This window comes from Benincasa hispida, chromosome 10 (genome assembly GCF_027475165.1).
Source record: "Benincasa hispida cultivar pf3 chromosome 10, pf3_genome.v1.1, whole genome shotgun sequence".
Lineage (NCBI taxonomy): Eukaryota > Viridiplantae > Streptophyta > Magnoliopsida > Cucurbitales > Cucurbitaceae > Benincasa > Benincasa hispida.
The window spans coordinates 15,946,779-15,969,705 of NC_143487.1; the positions used below are offsets into that span (position 1 = coordinate 15,946,779).

General features: G+C 31.4%; 2 protein-coding genes across 2 annotated transcripts; one reads left to right on the forward strand and one right to left on the reverse strand.

The window, feature by feature from the left end:
* Positions 1-4,747: 4,747 nt before the first annotated feature.
* Positions 4,748-7,827, forward strand: LOC120088468 (pentatricopeptide (PPR) repeat-containing protein). The gene is made up of 2 exons (XM_039045800.2): positions 4,748-5,913; positions 6,674-7,827. The coding sequence occupies exons 1-2, from the start codon at positions 5,155-5,157 to the stop codon at positions 7,445-7,447; spliced, it is 1,533 nt and encodes a 510-aa protein (XP_038901728.1). The 5' UTR covers positions 4,748-5,154; the 3' UTR covers positions 7,448-7,827.
* Positions 7,828-11,608: 3,781 nt separating this feature from the next.
* On the reverse strand, positions 11,609-14,997 carry LOC120089420 (inactive receptor-like serine/threonine-protein kinase At2g40270). Its single transcript, XM_039046876.2, has 9 exons — positions 14,551-14,997; positions 14,334-14,472; positions 14,176-14,247; positions 13,936-14,079; positions 13,711-13,851; positions 13,086-13,621; positions 12,809-12,999; positions 12,597-12,729; positions 11,609-12,510 (listed from the first exon to the last, which is right to left on the reverse strand). Exons 1-9 carry the CDS (start codon positions 14,657-14,659, stop codon positions 11,912-11,914), a joined length of 2,064 nt encoding a protein of 687 aa, XP_038902804.2. The 5' UTR covers positions 14,660-14,997; the 3' UTR covers positions 11,609-11,911.
* Positions 14,998-22,927: the final 7,930 nt, after the last annotated feature.

The following is a 22,927-nucleotide window of genomic DNA, read 5'->3' on the forward strand; positions in this document are numbered from 1 at the left end:
GGAGCTTCAAGCTACAGGTCCATAAGATCCCCTTGGTAGCTCAATGGATTCAAATTGAGAATCGGTTCTTGGGGTTAGTTTGAAGTGTTCAAATTAACAAGACAAAATTCAATTATATATGATTTAATTGGTGTTGATGTATGAGATACATCAAGTAGAGGAATTAATATAAATATGATTTACATTAAGTACCATAAAATAGAAAGAAAAAAAAACTATGGTTTATGTGTTTCATGAGATGAAATATTAAAGCTATAGGTTATAAATATAATACGGTAAGTTGGTTATCATATTTACTTATAATATATTGATTATTTGATAATTAATTTCTTTTCTCTAATAACCGATTGAGTGGGAAGTTATGGGTAGTTTTATGGTAACCGCAAGATAAAAGGAAAATTGTTTTCCTAAAATTAGAAGTCACTTAATTCAGAAAGAACTCGTGGTGACAAGCTATCAAGTAAAAGAGTTTCACTAAACAATAGTTGACAGAGACGAAACGATCGTGCAACTTTGACTATACGATAGTCATTCAGCTAATCGTAGCTAAACGATCGAGTGACTAAGTCTATACGATAGGCTGCCATTTACTACATGATCGAGCACATCGTCTTACGATAGACAGCTTCATATCTCCCACTTGCTCGATCGTTTATTCGATCATAGTCCTCTAGCCTCTTCCTCAAGCCAAGATCATATAGAGCTCATAACTCCTGGATTCTCACACCGAGAATACCAAGGTAACCATTGTGGTGGTGTCCTGACTCTGTTCGTTGGGTTCATGAAGGCTGTATTTGTTGTTCGTGTTGTTGGTAGCAGTCTGGTTGTTGCGCTCGAGCTTTGCTGTTTTTAGACGCTTGGAGACTGATTGAGGGATTTGTGAAGAATGGTTCTTCAAAGATATGCATCATCTATCCCTTGTATCATCGTTTAATATACTATAATTTCTAGTTGTGCATGACATATTAGTTTCCGTTTTAAGACTGTGATTGTTTATGTTCAATCTGAATGGAATTTGGAACGATCCCTTCTGCTACTCATGGAAATCCTCATGTTTAATTTCCTTTAGTATATAGTTTAAGATTTGATCTTTTATAGGATACAGTGTTTCATATTGGATTTAAAGAAGTCCGTGTTTTATCCTAGTTGGTGTATATTGTATGATAAAGCAAGATTTTGCTTGTGAAGCAATAATTTGCATATCTAAAGCATGTCTTTCGATAATTGAAAACTGTTTCAAATATAACTTGGTTTGTCCACTTGATGAGATAATGTGGTACAAGGACTTCGATTGAGGACATAGGTAGACACCAAATTGTATGAATGAGAGAAACATCTTGTTGGTGACCATGTGGTTTTATTGACATAATTGTTTGTATTATATAAAATGGACATGGATGCAGTCGTGGAGAGCATAACAAATATTAATATTATGAAGCATCTGTAGAGGTACCAAGGCCACCAAAGGATCAAGAGGAACTAGAGCAACCTAGAGTTCAAAGTCGACGTCGACCACCAGCTCGAAATCGATGACGTCTCCTTTGTAGGACACATTGATTTTATTATTATTATTATTATTAAATGAATGAAAAACATTTGTTGTGTTGATATGGACATTTTAATTTACGTTTTAGTATTTTTCAATTATGAACAATAATTGTAATATGGAAGAAAAAAATCTTGAAAATTTGTTATTTACTATAATGTCTCTTAAAGTTAGAACATTTAAAGATAAAACTTACTGTAAATTTTTCTTATTACTGAGAAATAGAACGGTAAATTTTTATAAAGTATATTTTTCTATTAAAAAAAGGAAAGGAAAAAGAAGAGTATAAAATAAAAAATATATATATTTTTTAATTAAAAAAGGAAAGGAAGAGTAAATTATTAAAAAGAAAAGGTTCGACCACCGCAAAAAGATTAAAAAAATTAAAATATGTCGATCGAGTGTTCAACACACGATTCATTAAAAATTAAAATATGTTGATCGAGTGTTCAACACTTAATCAATTAAAAAAAAAAAACAATCAGCCAATCACATCACTAGAACTACCATATTTTCATAATTATTTTCAAACCTATAATATTTGGATAAATATTTTCAAAATTACAATATCTTCTCGATTTTTTCGTGTAATTCTCTCCCTTCTTTTTCATTGTTATTTTTTTCAATCTATTATAGTTGTGATCTTACTCTATTTCATCACAATCTTTTTTTTCAACGAAGTTGAGGTCAACTAACATAAGTATAAAAGAAATGAAATAATGAAATAATAATAATAATAATAATAATAATAATTAATGGATTGATTACTTCAATCTAAATAAATAACAATGACAGAATAAAATCGGAGTTGAGATTTTCTCAATAAAATAAAATAAAATAATAATAATATACAAAATAAGAGTTATGATTCTCATTTTTCATTTCCAATGGTCAAATATATAAGTTCCAACTCACGCAAAGCTGAATGTTTTTAGCATAATTATTGAACATATCTTTAAAATAGTTGGCCCAACAAACGTTATATTAAAATTTAAAAATAACATTTCTTTTTCTGTTTTTTTTTCAAGGAAAAAAAAATAACATTTCTTTGCCGCACGTGGTAATAAAATAAACGTTTTTTGGGAATAATAATTTTTTTTAATAAATTAAAAATTTAAGAAAGGCTAAAACAAATAAAATAAACCATGTGGTTCATAATGAGTTGACATTATAGATATTTTTAGTAAATTAAGGATTAATGAAATATTTTAAGCGTTTAATTTAATTGTAGTTTAGGCAATCAAATAACTAGTTTGGATGGACTAAATTCATGTATAGATTAAGACTAATTACTATCATTCTATAATTATCAAACTTAAAAAGTGAAAAAAATGATGGGACTGGTTGTCAAGAAAATTTATAATTAAGGTTTCGTTAAATAATCATTTTATTTTTAGTTTTATGTTTTAAAATTTATTATGATTTTCTCCACAGTTTACTTAGGTTTTCACTTTTTTCTTTAAAAAAAATTGAATTATTAGTCAGATCTTTTGAAAACTATTTATTTTAGTTTTCAAATTTTAATTTGATTGTAAAAATCATGGTAAAAAGTGAACAAAATAACAAATAAATATATAAGTGAAAACAGAGTTAGAAGCTATATTTTTCCAAAACCAAGATCCCATTTTATAAAATTTTTGTTTCGTTTTCTATTTTTTAAATTTTTGCTTAATTTTTCTTAAATTTCATACTAAAGTTTTCACGTATCCGGAAGAAACATTTAGCTTGAGTTTTAGAAAAATTAGTAGAAAGTTGAGATAAAACAAAGAAAATTGTGGGTGGAAACTATGCTTATAAAATTAAGGCAAAAATATTTTTTTTATCCCTAGGTTTAAGTCTAGTTTCCATTTAATTTTAAAATTTTCAAATATTGCACTTCTAATTCTTAGGTTTTTTTTTAATGTCAAATTAGTCCCTATATTTCAAAATTTTACAATTTGACATTTGAAATTTGAGTTTTGTTTCACATTAGTCTCTATATTTTAATATTTACACTTCTAACCTCGATTCATTAAAAAATTTAACACTAATGTTTATTAGTTAACTTAACGAAATTAAAAAAATATATGCATAATTAATTAAACTTTACCATTTTCATAAGTAATTTGAAATTTTCACTTCATAATTATTTTAAATTATTTTGGATAAAAAATTACTTGAATTTAATTTTCAAAAACTTAAAACCAAATACCTACTTGACTTAGGAGCTAGGATTAATATATCAATGTTGATATCAGCATGGAGATTTCAATTTTACGGATATATCTATAAGTAAAAAAATTCAGAAATTTTGTTTAGATTAATAATTAAATTGTTTTTACTATCAAACTAAGTTGTAACAATTGTTATTAGTATTTCTATTCATATATGATTAAATAGATGACTTTTTTATAGTTTACTTCTAAGAGCACGTTCTATAAAAATATATCCAACGATATTTAACATTGGTATTAAATCCTTCCATTTATGGATATATCGATACTTTTCATCCTTCCAAGGCCTTGTTTGTTTCACAAGTTTTTCCATAGGACTTCAGCAGACATTTTTTTTTTTTTAAAAAACAAAATTTCACTTCTTAAAACCCAAGATAATATTATCTAGAGAATTTTAAAACCCTTCTGACATGGTTTTTTAATACCCTGCAAAAGTGTGAGATTTTCATGTTAGGGAGATGGACAGTAACTTAATCAATCAATAAATTAATATCAAGTATTCATTACTATTAATTTTATTAATTATTAAATATGAATATATTATTTAGATTTAATCGATTTCAACTAATATATCACCATTAAAATTTTATGCTATATTAACTATTTAATATAAATTATTATTGTTAATTATCAATATTCTTATTAATTTAATTATTGTTAATAATTAGTTTAATTATGTTGAATTAAAAGTATTTATTTATTTTTATTTTATTAATTAACATAACAATAAATTAATTAATGTTAAATTTAATTGATCTCTAATTTTTAATTAAATAATAATTTACTTGTAATTTATAGGTATAAATTATTGAATTAAACAGAAAAATTTAACTTTCGAATATTAATTATCATGTATATCTAGATACAGCGACAATCAAATCACAAATAATTAATACCTATATCCATAGAATCCAAACGGCCCGGAGGGTAATCGCGTAATTTCGCTACATTCATTTCGCGTTAATCCGGTTTGGAAGTCTTCACTTCAAGAACACGTATTGAAAAGGAAGAATATTAAGGTATAAAACTCCAAAAGCTTTGTCTTGCAGTGGCGGCAAAAACGCTGCCATTGCGACCACTCACTCCGACTTCCACCGACACCATCGCTCAATCCTCCGCCAGAAGATTAGGGTTTCTTTCTTGTGTTCTCCGATCATCAATTCACTTCAATTCACCGCTTCTTCAAGGGGTTTCTTGCTGCCTCTCTGTATTCTTCTCTCTATCTCCTCCGTCTTTCGTTTGTTTCATTTTCTATTACTTTGTCACTGTTATAACGACTTCAAATTGCGCTCAAAATTGATTCTCTGGAAACCCTAATGTTCATTTATTGCTTTACTTCATTCGGTTATTCGAATTCTTTAATTTGAAGTTGGTGAGTTGGATTAGAAGTACGAAATGGTTTGTGCCCAGGGCTTTACTCCGTTAACCCAATTTGGGTTTTCATTTTCATTATCTTCTGCTTTGAAAACTGACAGACATGGGTTTTCTACTCCCCAATTATATAGTCCGCCGCCGGTAAAGTTTTGCTTCATGGTTTCTCGTATTTCTTGCAACTACCAGGATTCTACTTTCTCGGTTTCGAGAGCTGGTAAGTTTCGGGACTTAAGGTTGTTCAAATCGGTTGAGTTGGACCAGTTCATCACGAGTGATGACGAAGATGAAATGGGAGATGGCTTTTTTGAGGCAATTGAGGAATTGGAACGAATGACGAGGGAACCATCGGATGTTCTTGAAGAAATGAATGATCGTCTTTCGGCGAGGGAATTTCAGCTCGTGCTGGTGTATTTCTCTCAAGAAGGGAGAGATTCATGGTGTGCTCTTGAGGTTTTTGAGTGGCTCCAGAAGGAAAATCGGGTTGACAAGGAGACGATGGAGTTGATGGTGTCTATAATGTGTAGTTGGATCAAGAAGTTGGTCGAGGGACAACATAACGTCGGAGATGTTGTTGACCTTCTCGTGGATATGGATTGTGTAGGCTTGAAGCCCCATTTTAGCATGATAGAGAAGGTTATCTCCTTGTATTGGGAAATGGGGGAGAAGGAGAAGGCAATTTCGTTTGTGAAGGAGGTCTTGGGACGCAATCTTGCTTTTATGAAGGACGATTGGGAGGGGCATAAAGGGGGACCAAGCGGTTATCTCGCATGGAAGATGATGGTAAGCCCTCAGCTTATCAGGATTTTTGTATCTTTAGCCGTTAACTTGCCTAAGAGTCAACAATGGTATTCTTTTGCTGTGCCTATCCGTTACATTGAAAATTCACATATGAAATGTGAATATCTTCAATCATTGTTTACTAGCTTTGAATGTCATATTTTAAATTCTGAAATTTCTGATTGTAGAGATTCCTTACTCTGCCTTCTTTATTTTACTCTTCTAGTTTAATCATTTAGGATAGTATCTCGATCTTATTGGACTTTTATTATTTTAGCATCAGGTTTTTATTGTGGTGACTTTGGTCAATGTAGTAAAGGATATTTCTTTGGCGTTGTGGTTGTCTGATCACAAATGAAGGGGTTCTGGTAGAACTGTATAGGTTTTAATCAGAGAGCTGGATGAGTGTTCAGCACACTATGGTTTGGTAGTACTTTTGGGATATATGGTTAAGCTGTGTTTTAATATGGTTAAGCATGTTTGAGTCTATTATTATGTTGGTGTTCTACATACTGAAGTTTATTTCTGCAGATGTAGGATTAAAAAAAAACCATGAATATCTTGGGGTTTTTTCACTAGAACTTTGTTGTCATTAGTTTCATTCATTGGAAACTTTTGGGCTTATCTTTATTCCGAGCTTACTCTCCCATTAGTGAAAGTATACATCTTTCTGGTCTCTTCTATAAGGCAATTGTTATGTTTGTTCAGCACGACACCTAATGAAAATTCAATTGCTAATGATCTTGAAAATCAATTCTCTTAGGTTGATGGTGACTATAGGGGTGCAGTGAAAATGGTGCTACATCTTAGAGAATCTGGATTAAAGCCGGAGGTTTACTGCTATCTTATTGCCATGACTGCTGTGGTTAAAGAGCTAAATGAATTTGCAAAAGCTCTACGGAAACTCAAAAGCTATGCAAGAGACGGGATAGTGGCTGAACTCGATAAAAACAATGTTGAACTTGTCGAGAAGTATCAGACAGAGCTTCTAGCTGATGGAGTACGGTTATCCAACTGGGTGCTTGAAGAGGGAAGCTTTTCAATTCATGGGGTGGTTCATGAGAGACTCCTTGCTATGTACATTTGTGCTGGGCAAGGACTCGAGGCAGAGAGACAGCTTTGGGAAATGAAGCTTGTAGGCAAGGAGGCTGATGCTGATCTCTACGATATAGTGCTAGCCATTTGTGCTTCACAGAAGGAGACAAAAGCAATGAAACGGTTGCTTACCAGGATTGAGATTACGAGTCCCATGCGTAAGAAGAAGAGTTTGACATGGCTACTAAGGGGTTACATAAAAGGAGGGCATTTCCATGATGCTGCAGAAACATTAGTAAAAATGATCGATTTGGGTTTTCTCCCGGAGTACTTGGACAGAGTCGCTGTACTGCAAGGACTAAGAAAACAAATTCGGGAACCTGAAAATGTTGACACATATCTCGATCTCTGCAAGTGTCTTTCCGATGCCAATCTAATTGGACCTAGTCTTGTATATTTGCACTTACAGAAACACAAGCTTTGGGTCGTTAAAATGCTTTGAAGAAGCTCCTCAATACCTACCTCTCTGCACAGGCAGCTAATAAAGTGGAGTCAAAAATCATATTCATATTATACAGCACCAGAACTTTTTTGGGTGCTTTTACATGTTGATTTTGTATAGTTTGAGGGACCTGCTTTTTCAGGCAGGTGACTCTGGAAGCTCTGTAAGCTGACCCTGAAGAGGAATACTTGTATATATATAAAACATATACATATATGACCAGCTACTGTGCACAGAGAACCAATGTTTCAATGTATAGATTGTATAAGGAAATTACATATTCTGATATTCTTTGTGTACAGGATTTGGTTTCTTCAGTATTTCATGTGTGAAGAATCCATCTGGTTTTCTCTGTGAATCAAAGGGCTAGTGTTATTGCAGTGCTGGGCTTATATTTTCTTTTAGTCTTCTTTTTAGTTCTTTTGTCTTTGGCTTTGTGCGCAATAAGATTGTTTGTTGTCTGTAGAATATTCTTTTCTTCTGTTGCAGATTTTCTGGCACTGTTTTTCATTTTTGGTTGCTGCGAAGATTTTTTGCTGCTTAGTTTTCTCTGTCCTCCTGTCCGATCTTCTGTTGTTAGAGATCAGTGTTCTACACTTGAAGAGCTTGTATGGTTGATTATATTAGCGAGTACAAGAACTCGTTGGACAGTTTGTTCAACCATATGATGAAAAGATTGATGAAGCTTCAAGAGTAGAAGTATCAAGTTCAGGGCCCCCTAAATAGTTAGGATACTTAAAAGAAGTCTCAAGTTTATGGGTGCCTAAGCCTTGTTGTGAATCTAGATAGTAGTTACTATCAGATAAGTATACTTTTGTAATTGCTTAACTCTATTAATGAATCTTTTTTCATTGGGGCATTCTGTCCTCAGACGTAGGTGTGGTTATACCAAATTGGATTACCAATTTGGTGTGTTTTCTCTCTTACCTTTCTCTTACTATTACTCACCTATTTTTCTGCTAGATTGAAAAGGAAAAGACAATCAAGTAATGAAGGAGAAGATCAAGTGGATTGGGGTGGATGGTTTGAAGATGATGTTTGTGAAGTGTTGCTCCTGAAGGATGTGGCCATATTTTGCTTCTTCATGCTCAGAAAACAACACGTGGTGTGTCCATTGATTGGATATCCAGGTTTTACACTATTGCATTATTACATTATTCTGCTGCCTTCACCTCAATAATTTCTTGTGTGCATGATTGATGCAAGATGTCTTTTACTGTATAATTTCTTGTGTGTAAAATTAAAAATCTGTTTGGAGCCAACCCATGTTTTCACATTGTGGAGGTGTAATGTAATTGTATGGGTTGGGTCCATATATATATTTTATGTCTACTATGTCTTTGAATTGACATATTCAACCTTTTTAAAATTCATGAACAAAATAAATATGAAATTAAAGTTTAGGGTAACTTGGTTTATATTTCTAAACTTTGATAGTGCAAAAATTTTGCATGTGTATAAGATTTCTTTAAATGTAAAAATTAATGTAAATTATGGACACATGTGAGAACCAAATAGATAGTAGAAGTTTTCAATTAAATGTTATTGGTTTTTCATTTGCTCGTCTTCCTCTATTTTCTCTATTTTCTCTACTTATGAAATGAAAATAGCTACAAATCACGAATAAATTGTCTAAATTGATTCATTTGTGAATGTTATAATCTTCCAAGTTAGAGAAGCATAAATTAATATTTGCTCTTTTTATATATATATTTGATTAGTTAACTTTTTTTTTAAAGGAAGAAGAATCAATCAATGACCTATTGGACACAAATTGAAAGTTGAAGGACTTGAGTTATTAGAGATAAAATTGAAAGTCCAAGATTCGATAGACACTTTGTAAAGTTCAATGACTTAAATGAACCTAAGGATAAAAGTTTAGAACTTAACCTATAATTTAATCTTGGATTTAATAAAATCAATAGTTTCACTAAAAAAAAGTATTTGCGATAAGTTCAAATATATTTTAGTTTATCCTCCTATAAACTAAGCTCGAGCATGCACATTCATTTTAAATAATAGTAATTAATAGTTGAAACCAACCCTTGTGAATACAATAATATTGTCGAAAGAGCATAACTTAATTGGCAGCAAATATGTATTATCTACTTCGAAGTATTGTCGAAAGAGCATAACTTAACTGACATCAAGTATGTATTATCTATCTCGAGGTTAGAGGTTCTATCCTCCACTCCACATAAGTGTTCAAAAAAAAAAAAAGAATACAACAATATTTGAGCGCATTTCAAAATTATCTATTTTTTATACATCCCGTGCTAACAAAATAAATAATTTAGGTCTTGTTTGTTAACTCTTTGGTTTTGATTTTTTGTTTTTAAAAATTAAGTCTATATACACCACTTTCTACTTTTAACCAATGGTTTATAAAATCAAGACGACTTTTAAAAACTAAAAAAGTAGTTTTTAAAAACTTGTTTTTGTTTTTGAAATTTGGTCAAGAATTCAACCACTATAGTTAAGAAATATACAAATCATTGTAAGAAATTATAAGGAAATAGACGTAATTTTCAAATTTTGAAAGAAAAAAACGAAATAATTAGCAAAAGAGCCTTAATAAATAAACTATATGATTGGACAATAGATAAGATGGATGTAGCTTAAGACGTACCAAAATGCTTTTGTTCTGAGTATTTGTTTTCCCACTGCTTGTACATTTTATTTTGAGTAATACTTGAGTGTAGTTCACACTACAACAATCCACGGGCAATCTATTCAACCACACAGAAAAACAAATTAAAATTTTTAAATAAAAAAAAAGTCAAATGACAAATTATGATTAAACTATACTGAACGGATTGCACAAAAAATGAGTGTAACTCGAGATCTCGAACGAAGATTTCTTTTTTCCTATAGCAAAGATTGAGATGGTTAGGTGATGTAGTGGTGAATGGTTGTTTGTTGTGTATAATATTTATATGAAAGTTTCCATGAAAGAGGCTAAGAAATTCCCTGTAATATGATATCTATATGTGTTCATCTGTCGCCACTTAGCCTCCATTATTCATATCTTCAAAACCAATCATCTTCTCTTCCAAGCTCTCACCATGTGCATATTGCTCCTTAGGTCAATCATTTGAATCCTTCAAACTTGTTACTTTTTAATATATTCCATGCAAATTAAATATTATAAACGAGTTTAAAATGGATTATAAAACCTTATTTGGAGAAAAACTAAGCCAAATATTGTTTACGCTCAATTATTTAGATCAATCTATCAAACTATTCACTTTACCAGGAACTTTCAGGTTTTCTTTACCAAATAGGCAATGCAACATGGTGATGACCCAATTTAAATATGCTAGTTTGACTATTTATAGAATTTTGACGAGGATAAGAACAATTTGATTAAAGATGTTTTCTTGGCAATCCCTGTCCATCCCGCTCCGAGGACAAGAGAGGCAACCACTACTAACCAAGCAACATCCATGAAATCTTTTAGGCCATGTTTACCAAATCGTAATGAAAATTGATGTAATTGGAATAAGATTTCATTGATTGATGAATCGTAATAGATTGAATCACAAACACAATTGGATTTTTTTGGTCGCATTTACCTGGAATTATGAATTTACCACATTATACTAATACCCTTACTATTACCGCTACTGTTTGGCCCCAACGGTATTAGTAACGGTAAAAGTAACAATAAATATGACAAATTCATAATTTTTATATTGTTATAGTGACAATATCTATAACGGTAAATCCCACATTATTTCCAATGCAATCAAATTGAACATTTTTTATTTTTCAATCAGATTACATGATTTGATTACAAATTTCAAAGCATGCCCATCATCTCATTACGATTACGAAAAGCAGGTAAACAACCAAAAGAAGTAATCAATTGGGGTCCACTTTTTACATTACCATTTATAGATTACTTTTCAACCAGTGTAAACAAGGCCTTAATTGCTTGAAGAGGTAAACTTGAACACCACCCAAGCCTCAAGAATTCAAGTGGTCTTTATAGTGATAGGCGATTCAGATTGCATAGTCTTTTTTGGATAAGATACAGATTGTATATTTCAAAAGGGATTCTTTCTGATACATTGGAGATTTGTGTATTCTATTCAAGAAAATGAGGAAACACAACGATGATGCAAAAAAAAGAAAAGGAAAAACACACACACACACACACAGAAAACCACGGTCATTATCATTGAAGAAACATGCATATACATATTTATGTTGTTGAGCTTTTACAACATAGGCTTAGCAGCTTCTTTTATGTACAAGTTTCATTTCTTACCACTTTGCATAAGTGAAGAACGGCATCCTCCCTACTCAACCCCTGCTGCTATTTTGCTACCTTTTGGAACATTTCTTACTCATTTTACAGTCAAACAACCAATTACTACTAAAATCAACAAAAGAATTTTTGAAAATCCTAAAAGAAAAGGACAGCATAAGTCAACTTTGAACTTGATGTTCAACTTGAACTCAGTTTGTATCTGTAGACAAGATTTCAAGTTCTGCCCACCACAGAGGAGATAGCTTTGGTGTTGCTCCAGCAGGCTCCAATGCTGTGATTTCTTTCAACCTTAAAGCAATCTCGGACATTGTCGGTCTTTGCTTCGGCTCGGGCTTGACGCACATTTTTATCACGTGAGACAAATTTTCAAGCTGTTCTTCTTTGAAGGAGCTTAGAATTGGATCAACTATATCTCTTAACAACTGCTCCCCCTTGAGAAAATTTGATGCCCAATCTGCAAGAGAGCCATCATCAACCGAGAATGGAATTCTACCCGTAATCATTTCTAACAAAATTACTCCAAAGCTATAAATATTGCTCTCTGAATCCGCTGGTGATGTTTCCAAGAGCTCGATCGTTATTGATCCTAACTTTGCTCCTGTTGCTTCACTCCAGTAGCTAAAATCCGACAACTTGGCGGCATAGTCTTCTGTGAGGTACACTGAAGACGAACAAAGATGTCTATGTACAACAGGCGGATCCAGCTGGTGCATATGCTCTAAGCAGTATGCTACTCCCATTGCTATTCTTAGTCTCATCTCCCAATCCAGGTGCTCAGCTTCTTTTACTGCAAGAAGGATGATATCATGAACTTTGAAAGAACAATGCACAACTCTTCAACAATGTTTATAGGAAGAAAAATAAAACACTTACCGTGGAGATGCTCAAAGAGAGTTCCATTTGGAGCATATTCAAAAACCATCATCCTTGTGAATGGTTGTGCTTCTTCACAAAAACCAATGAGACTGACAAAGTTTTTATGGTTCACCCTTGACAAAGTTTCGATCTACAAACATGGAAAAGAAAGGAAATTTTGAGCCTATACTAATAAACTTTGAAGAAGCTTTGTTTTTGTTTTCTAGTACCTTTTTCCTGAACTGTTCTTCTTTAGTTTTTGACCAATCTGCATTTGATGTCACTGCAGTTGATGTCACAGCTATTTCAACCCCACTGGAAAGAGTTCCCTTATATACAGTGATGTCGGAAAAGGATCCAATTATATTGCTGAAGTCTTCACAAGCTGCTTCGAGTTCGGATCGCTTAAGCTTCGGGACACCTGATATGACGACAGTAAGAAGTTCAAGTATTAAGTTTATTCTTCTCTTTTTCAAATTCTATTCATTTGAATGAGAGAAGGCACACCTGTTACAAATGCCTTCTGCAGCTGTCCACTCAAACCTGTGGCCCAAGGCTTCACCGTAACAACCTTACTGCTTCGGAACATCAAAATTCCAACAGTTACAAACAACAAGAACAATGATCCTGCTATAATTCCTGTCAATATTAGAACTTTGTGATTTTTATTCTTATTACTCCTCCCAATTAGACTTGGAGATGGAGCTGAGGAGCGTGGAGGAACGCTATGGGAGTGAGGCGGTGTGAGAACATGAACTGGTGAGCGTAGGGTCGGAGCTACAGCAGGCGGTCGTGCAGGACTCAAATGGAGGCTAGGAGCAGGTGCTGATGACCACCAAGAGGCTGGAGCCTTTGTGGGAGGTGCTGATGGGGAACTTGAGGAGGGTGCTGGAGAGAATGGTGGATCTGAAGGTGATAATGGAGATGGAGACGAGGCAAAGGAAGACGGTGGTAATGAAAAGAACGAACGTCTGGGAGATTGAACTCCTCCATCTCCTAGCAACTGCCTCCGGTAATCCACATCTTGAAGCTGGCCAAGATTCCTAAAAGATAAAACAAACTCAACCTTTGTTCCAACAAAATGTTGCCATCCAAACACAATTAACTGATTTGTGGTGTGGCATTTGCTTACCAGCATACACTGTCTCTAGTACAAGAAGATTTGCTGTGAATGCTGGAGAGCTGCTCCTCATCAACTAGAGTTTGAGAGAGCAAATTGAGCTCATAGGCTTCAGGAGTTATGCTGGTAATGAATTCATTATGATCAAGAAGCCTACAAAAACCAACAGAAACTCAGCAAAGCCTGCAAGAAAATTGAACACAAATGAATAGAATCAGCAAGTTCTTCAATCCTTACAAGGTGGTTAGAGACAAGTTATTCCCAAGATCCAAGGGAAATGGCCCAGAGAAGTTATTGAATCCCAAATCCAAAACCTCTAGCTCAAGCAACTCCCCAATCTCAAGGGGAATTCCTCCTTGAAAGGAGTTGTTTCGAAGAATGCTGCACGAAAAATGACAGCACGACGACGACATGACAACGAAAACTTCAGCCTTGTAGAAGATTAAGCTAAAAGGGACAATGAATTCCGTAACTTACATGGATTTTATGTAGGGCAATTTGCCCATTTCCGGTGCCAATGTCCCTCCAAGACAAAGATCTCTCAAGTTCCTACAAGTTCAACAAAAACTCAACATTCATAGCCAAAATCCACCAACTTCTGAATGAAGAAATAACCATGGAAGAATTTCACTCACAGTATCACGACTTTCCCATCAGAACACTCCACACCAAACCAAGAACAATGATCAAACTCCCCACCTTTATCATTCCAATTCGCTAAAGCACCAAATGGGTCTCTTAAAATTCCTTCACGAATTCTCAACAACGCTAAACCTGCATTCAAACAAAACCCATTTCCTCAAAATTCCAAAAAAAACAACCCAATTCCCATAGCCACCCAGAATCTCTTACCTTCATTGTTCAGAGAAAAACAGAGTCTCGTACTCTGTAAAAGCAACATCACCACCGTTAGCACCACCCACCGCAGCCGCTGCCGGCGAAATACCCACCGTTCATCCATCCCTATAATCACTCCGGCCGGCAAAGTTAAGAAATTCTCAGTCAAACAAAGATCTAACTTAAAAATAGGGTTGTGAGATACAAATAGAGGAATTTTGTAGCTACGGAAGTGGAGCAAATTAAGATGGGTCTCAGAAGAAAGCGCGTAAACTTTGCCAACTTTCTCACAGTCTTAAGAGGATCTATATTCTAAAATTATGTTAAAATAATAAATATTAAACCGATACAAAGAAGAAGAAGAACAAAAAACCAGGACCGAAATATCGGTGATTCGGCTCCGACGGCTCTTCTTCTTTCTTCTAATTTATAGCGCCGTCCTTTCCATCTACACCACGTGCCGTCCTCGTGCTCTGTTTTTCTCTCTTTTTTATGGTTAAATTAGTTTCCAAATATTATGTCGGTTTTAATTTTAATTGACTCTTAAAATTTTCAATTTTACTTTTCAAGTTTGAAATTATTATTAAATTCATAAACGAAAAAGTTTATATTTATTAATGTGAAGAACTCTAATAAATGTATGAAAAAAATAAAACTATACTCATTATCGTTTTCTATTGTTTCGTTTATAATTTTTTTTCTTTTTGCTAATTCTAACCTCTAAATTTGCTTCCTATAAATGTTAAAAGATTTTTATTCATCTAAAATTTGCTTATATGATACTTTGTTTTAATTTATAGGATATGATTTGAATGAATATTTGTACACAATATCAAAGGAATGATAAATGTTAATAGTGTTAAATTAATACAAAAGAAAATTTAAATATTAATTTATACTTGTATCTTTAAAAAATATGAAGTTTCATGTGTGAAGTATCTTTCATTAATTTTGAGTGGTTTTTAATTTGTTTGTGATCTTCTATTTTTCTCAATTTTTGTGGGAGTTTAGAGGAAAATAATTTTATTTAGGATTATTTTAATATGACTTAGAAGGAAATCAAGTGAAAATAACTACGATTTACTAACTGCCTAAATTAATTTATTTATAAAAAAATTTAGAATTTAAATTTATATAATTATTTATTTGAGATTTGAATTGAATACGATCCACAATATTTAGAGTTAAAAAAAATACTCGAACTCGAATTTATTTAATTAACTTGTTAGAATAAAACAAGGACTATTTGCACAGATAGTCATTATATAATAAATATTAGAGTTTATACAAGGAAAAACTAATTGCAAATATAGAGTTTTTATAATGCATATTTAGGTCCAAAAATCTGAAGAAAAAAAAATGGACATCACGGTGTCCATTTTGAAGAGAAGCCTATTTCGACAACCATCATTCTTCTATGGAAAAATAGACATGCTATTAGTGGTAGAATCTAGGTGAACATACCTTTTTAGTCCCTAAGTTTTTTGGAATAGGTGCGTTTGGTCCTTGAAGTTTCAAACTAGTCGTTTTAGTTCTTAAGTTTTCAATAATAGGTTTAAAAGACCCTCTTCGTTAACATAACTGTTTAAATTAACAGATATGTTTAAGTAGATTATTTAAATGTTGATATGGCTTGTTGACTAAGTTGATCGTCTCGTGAAATTATTTTACAAGACGAACGTTACGAGACAAAGACATAAATGACATGAAGTTGGGTTCGTTGAGTTCATTTCTCATAAAGTTCGTCTCTTGAGGTTTGCCTCGTGAAGTTCTTCACGAGAAAGAAGATAGAAACGACGTAAAGTTGAGTTCATTTCTCGTGAAGTTCATCTCATGAAGTAACTTCACCAGACAAAAGACAAAAACGACATGAAGTTGAGTTCATTAAAAATAGACATGCTATCATTGATAACTTTTCTTTATCAATAATGCCAAAATGCTTTATCTTTTAGTATAGTTACTTTTGTTGAAATAATTTCTTAGCGAGAGAACATATTTGTTTCATTTAGATATTCAAATAGTTAAAAGTGGATGAAATAAATTCTTCACTTCAAAAATTAAATACTTGAAAGAAGTGATAAAAGGTATCCATGATAAAAGTTATCACTGATAGGTTGATATCAATATAGAAAAGTATCACAAGGTTCACAATGAGCTAAAGAAATCATTAGGTTCTTAGGAAAAAAAATAAAGAAATAAAAGAGTAAATGAGCTTAAAATCGAAAAAGAAAACGAAAAACAAAATTAAAAAAAACAGTCAAAGTAAAATAACTCATAGTCGAAGATGCAATAAGAAAAATGAAAACGTATGCACGAATTGAATTGAAGAGCTTTGAAATTTTGAATTGCTCAAACATTTCTCCTTTTAAAACGAAGACACGCCCTTGAAAAGAATCAAATCGGAAATGTAAAAAAGGAAATATAATAAAGGAAAAGAAAAGGTAAATTTGAAATTTTTAAAAAACTAATATCTTGACCGATCAACCATTGCTATATTAGCAAATATTCCAAATGTGAAATATTGGATAAGTTTTTTTTTTTTTTTTTTCTGTTTATATTATTTGATACAAATTTCCTAAAAACAAAGGCAAAGACAACACAAAAGTAAACTTTTTTTTTAGTTTATTAGATAGAAGCACATTTTCGTAGTGAATTTCAGAACTAAAAATAAATATTTTCTTTACATAATATTATAGCTATTTCTTTCAAAATCAACCGAAAAAACATCTGAAAAAAGTCAAAATCGACAGCGACCCAACCCCTATAGAAGATTATTATAAAAAAAAGACTATTTTGTTTAATTTAATCAGTTTCCCACCAATCATACGATATAGTCAAATCAAGTTACTCCAAATCTTTAAATAAAATTTTAAAACTCAAAATTTCGTTTAAAATCTCACTAATCAATTTTGGTTACTCTTAATATTTTCAAAATATTCATTTTAATGATTATATTTTCACCTTCCGTTCATTTTAATCTCTGTATTTTTTAAAAACGACAATTCCTTTTCTTTCAAAATGAAAATGAAAGTATTAAAATGATCAAAATTTTAAAAACATGAAACAGAAACAGACATTTAAAAGTAGATCAAAATGAAATAAAATTAAAAATACAACCACTAAAATGAGTCAAAATTAAAAATATAAGAATAAAACTAATATTTAAATATATAAGTCATAAGCAATAGTATATTATTAAATAATAGAAAAGAGCCATATGGATGAAGAAGCTTAAATGGAAAGAACTAATTAACTAAATTAATTAAAAGAAAATTTTAGCTGAAAAGTAACATTGTTGGATAAGAAAAGACTTAGCGTAGAATTTACGTAAAATAAAAATAAAATAGATAAGAAAAAAAAAAAAAGAATAGATTGTGAAATGAGAGCTTTCCCAGAATTTGACTGCCCATATTCTTCCGATGTTTGCATGTCACCAGCGAGGCCGGTGGTTTCTTTGATTTTTTTAAAACAAAAATTAACTATATTTACGATTACCGTATAGTTAAATTCTTAGTCAAATTTTAAAAATAAAAATTATTTTTTTAATTTTCAAAATTTGACCTGATTTTTTAAACGAATAGTAGATAACAAATGAAGAAGTTCAGAGATTAGTGTCTATAGGCTTAATTTTCAAAAACAAAATAGTTATCAAACGGAGTATTCGTTTTTGTTTTTTAGTTTTTAGTTTTTGAAAATTAAGTCTATAAAGCCATTATCACCTCTAATTCCTTACTTTGTTATTTTCTATCAATATTTTAAAACTTTTTTAAAATATAGTTTTTTTTTTCTTTTTTTTTGGAATTTAGATAAAAAATTAAACTTTTTTGCTTAAAAAAGATAAAAATCATCCTAAAAAATTGAGATGATATAGGCTTAATTTTTAAAAATCAAAAATTAAAAATTAAATAGATTATCAAACAAGATCTTAATAATTAAATAGACACATAAATTTTGAAGTTTAGAGATTAAACTTATAATTTAACTTGAGTATATTTATATGGTAGTTAATGAGAATATTGGTTGTGAATTAAATGATCTATTCTCTAAATTTTGAGTGGTATAAATTAAGACATCAAATTAATAATTGTATCAATTTAAATTCATTTTAGGCTCTTTATTAGAATTTCAAATTAAAATCCTAACTTTCACATATATAAGACTTTTTGAAATGCAATGCAGGTACTAATCTAAATTAGAAAAAGAAAAAATCAAAGAATCAAATAGATAACGTAACCGTTTTTCATTAAATTTAAGCGGTTTTTCATCAACTCATCTTCCTCTATCTTTCTCTACTTGTTTAGAAAGAGTTACGTGATAATTTTTCTTGCTATCTTAATGGAATTTTCATAGTGATTTTGAGTTGATTTTAATTGGAATCAAGTAAAAAAAACCAAAAGATAATCTAAATTAATTGGCTGAAAAAGTTATGAATTTAAATGGATTAAATTATTAGTGGATTGTAAAACTATGTTAGTAATAAAAGTGTTGTTTAGAAATTGAAAATGGGATCCATTTTATTGAAGTTGAATGAGAATTATTGGTAAAGGTTTATTAATTATTGTAAGCAAAAAAAGAATAAAAAGATAGAGAGAGGGCCTACATTTAGGTGAAAGAGGGTGGGAGAGTTATGAATGATCCAATCCAACCAAGTGAAACAATGCCACTAAATTGACATTACAACCCACATTTTCCAAATAAAGATGAAAAAATAAAACCAAAGTTTTGTGATGGACATTTTTGTCTTTTTACATTTGGATGCTAATAACCAATAATTAAAATGGGCTTTTCAAGTTTCTTGTTGTTTAACCATTCTTTCCTTTGAACATGTCTTTGTACAAGTTTTTATGTACAATGTTTGTATGAACTAAAGTGGAGTGGGTCTTGTTTTGTTTAGTTTTTGTCTCTAAATTATAGGACCTAACCTCATGTGACTTTTAATACTCATTGCCTTTCAATTGCCAAAATCCTATGCTTTTTTTTTTTTTTTTTTTTTTTTTGCAAATATATGTATTTTAATAATTGTACGTTTATATATATTAATTATTTGTCTTTCTTGAATAAACGCTTTGATATTGTATTTTGAGTGATTTCAATGTGCTGAGATACATTAAGAAATAAAAAATATTAGTTGTAATTCTTAAAAGTTGTTTTGAAAATTGAATATGAAGAATTGTTTACCGAACAACTTCTTTATTTTTTATTTTTTTTTTAAAAAAAAACACACAAATCTAGGGCTAAGTGTCTTTTGATTATTTGATGAACTAACTTTTTTTTAGGGACTGTTTTTTAGAAGAAAAAAAGGGACTACTTTTAAGTGCATATGTTCAAAGTAAATATTTATAATTTCTTTTATTACTATTTAAAGTAGACTAGTATGCATATACTATTGATTAATACTTCAATATTGTTTTGAAGTCGTGGTGTTGTTTTTTTTTTTTTTCAACTTAAATATAATTTTACTCAATTTGTTTAAGTATATACCTTCGATTGAGAGGTTCGAATTTCGATTCTTCTATAATATTGAACTAAAACATGTTAAGAAGAAAAGTAAATAGACTAGTGTTGGTATAACGGTTGAATTTGTAATATTGGAAAGAACCAAATGATTGTCCTACAAAATAAAAAAGGTCTAAAACTGGTGTGGTGCTTGGTCACCGATACTCTGTCAATCAAGTCAATGAAAATTTTAGAGAGCTTATAGAATGAATACCTCACAATCTATTTTCAGCGCATCTCAAATGTATTATGTTTTTTTTGCTTATACAGAGATGTTACCTTGTAACAGTCACTTGGCCAATTAATCCCTCTAGTCATTAGTTGGATTGTGACTAATTTAAATGATCGTTACAAATCGTTGAGAGATTACTTTATTGACAAATCCAAGCATGTGTGTAGTTGATATAAAAGGTGAACACATGGGTATAATTTTTCACCCATGGCCAGCCCTATGGGTCGAGGGTCAGCCTTCATGAAGTCTATGGAGTCGGTCTCTTTGACCTTCTTTAACTTTCTTGGTTGGTCCTATGGATAAGTTTTCATAGTTCTTGTTGATCTTATGACGTGAGTCGGTATCTTTAATCCTTATGGTCAGGTCTATGAGTCGTCTGCCTTCATACTTAGCTAAAAGAACTCACTTTTCTTGATTTATTATTGTTACCATATATATATATATATATATCTTATTTTGTAAACTAGCAGATTATATAGGCTAATTTAAAATCGTCCATATCTTTACTTTACCTGTTTCATATTTGTAATATATATTGAATAAAATACTAGCAATTTCATATGGTATGAAAGCTAAATTTTTAGGTTTTAATAGCACCGCCACCGCACAACCTGTTTCAACCATCTCCGCTCATAACCGCCACAACCAAGCCTTCTCTGCCTAGACTCGTGCATAACACTTCGGTTGATCCAACTTTTTTTCCTTCATCCTTCCACTCAGTTGATGTTAGCTCTTGCTCGTGAAATTAGAAGACCTAAGATTAAAGAAGTCTCAGTCGGTTCGATCTACTCAAAACGGCCTGGTTCAATCAAATCTAATTGGTTTTGTTCAGTCTATTTTTAGTTCAAGTGTTTTGGTTGATTCAGTTGGTTCAATTCAGTTTGGTTCACCTGGTTTGGTTTGACTGTATTGGTTCACCCACTTTGATTGATCCAACTTTTTTTTTCTTCATCCTTTATAATAGTGAAATAATATAAGGTGCTTTCCTACACCAACTGTACATTACATGGTCATAAATTTATTAATTGCCTATAATTAGTGCAGGTATTGTCACAAACGTGGTCATATTTTGGATAATTGTCCTACTTGACCTCCTCACTCCATTGATAAATCCACCAAACTAAGTAACTTATCTAACGCTAGTTCATCAACAGTGGCTACTATCGCCTTCTCCTCTAATGATCATTCTCCTCTTAGGTTTTCTATGTCTAACGTCCTAGATTTATTAGAAAAGATAATTTTGTGGCCAAATCAGGTAATTCTTAGCTTCTTTATTTCGTTTATTGTAATCATATGACCTCTGATATTTCATTTATGTCTTTTCCCACTTCTGCTCTAAAGGAACCCTTGTGATGGGATTCTTGAGCGGAAGCGGGTCTTCCCAAACCACAATTTTTACAAAATTACAATTTACCGAGGAAGAAAGAATTATGCATTTACATATAAAAATACAACATGCTAATTACAACAAAAAAAATATAGGGTTTAGAAAACCCTTACCTTTGAAGATGTTCTTCAAATGAAATCCCAAAACCGGAAAGAGCACGATCACAAGATGACCTCGGTATTCTTATGTGAGAATACAGGAGTTTGTGGTACTCCGGTGAATTTGGTGAGGGAAGGGAGATTGAATAATGAGAGAGGAGGAGGAGGATGCAGAAAAAACACATTGTGCTACTGTGAATATTCAGGTAGAAGATGAATCCCCTCACTCTAACAACCACCCACCAACGTGATGTGGAGAGAATTAAGGGGAGGGAAGTTATTTCCCTTCCTTTAATTTAATTTTAAAAAAATTAAATTAAATTAAATAATTTAATTTTATTCAATTATATATATATATATATATATATATATATATATATATATATATATAATAACTAATTTTGTTATACATAGATACATAACTATATGTTATATCATATATAACATATAACCTATAGTTTTTAATGTTGTATCATATACAATATAACCTATAGTTTCTTCTCTCTCATAAATAACATTTAATATAAATCAAATTTATATTAAATTTAATAATATGAATCCAATTCACATAATTAATATTTGAATCAAATTCAAATATTTATTTTCTCTCAAATAAACTTTATATTATAATGTATCAGATACATTATAATAACTATATCATATATAATTAATTTAACTTAATTATATCATATATAATTCATTCCCTCAATTAATTTGAACAATTCAAATTAATCTAAAAACTGATTCTCATTAATTCCTATTGAGCTACCGAGGGGACCTCATGAACTCGTAGCTTGAAGCTTCAACGGTACGTGAATAATTAATTAAACTATTCGTCATCTGTTAACAATCAGACATTCCACTAAAGACTGACAGCTGCACTCTTCGCATTACAGATATATTTCTATGTCCATTGGATATAACCAATCAACAGTACAACAATCCTTCACAAATTGCTCGTAAGTACGGCTAGTCTAAAATTACTATTTTGCCCCTGTAGTTATATCTAACTCCTTGAGTATCATCGATCCCTCTAATGAACAATAGATCATAGTCCAACTATGACTAAAACCCTCTCGGGCCAAGGAGAGGGTGTGACACCACATTGTTCAAGCCCCGGAATCAGCCTTTAAGGGAGCAATTTATCTACATGCCCCGACATTGGGGAATGAGTGAATT

Excerpts from the sequence above, each read along its gene's own strand:
- LOC120088468 (XM_039045800.2), top strand. The coding sequence starts at position 5,155 with ATGGTTTGTGCCCAGGGCTTTACTCCGTTAACCCAATTTGGGTTTTCA. Across the intron at positions 5,914-6,673 it reads ATCTCGCATGGAAGATGATG|GTTGATGGTGACTATAGGGG; the intron begins GTAAGCCCTCAG and ends CAATTCTCTTAG.
- LOC120089420 (XM_039046876.2), bottom strand. The coding sequence starts at position 14,659 with ATGGATGAACGGTGGGTATTTCGCCGGCAGCGGCTGCGGTGGGTGGTG. Across the intron at positions 13,622-13,710 it reads ACTAGAGACAGTGTATGCTG|GAATCTTGGCCAGCTTCAAG; the intron begins GTAAGCAAATGC and ends TTTATCTTTTAG. Across the intron at positions 12,511-12,596 it reads TCTCTTTGAGCATCTCCACG|TAAAAGAAGCTGAGCACCTG; the intron begins GTAAGTGTTTTA and ends TCCTTCTTGCAG.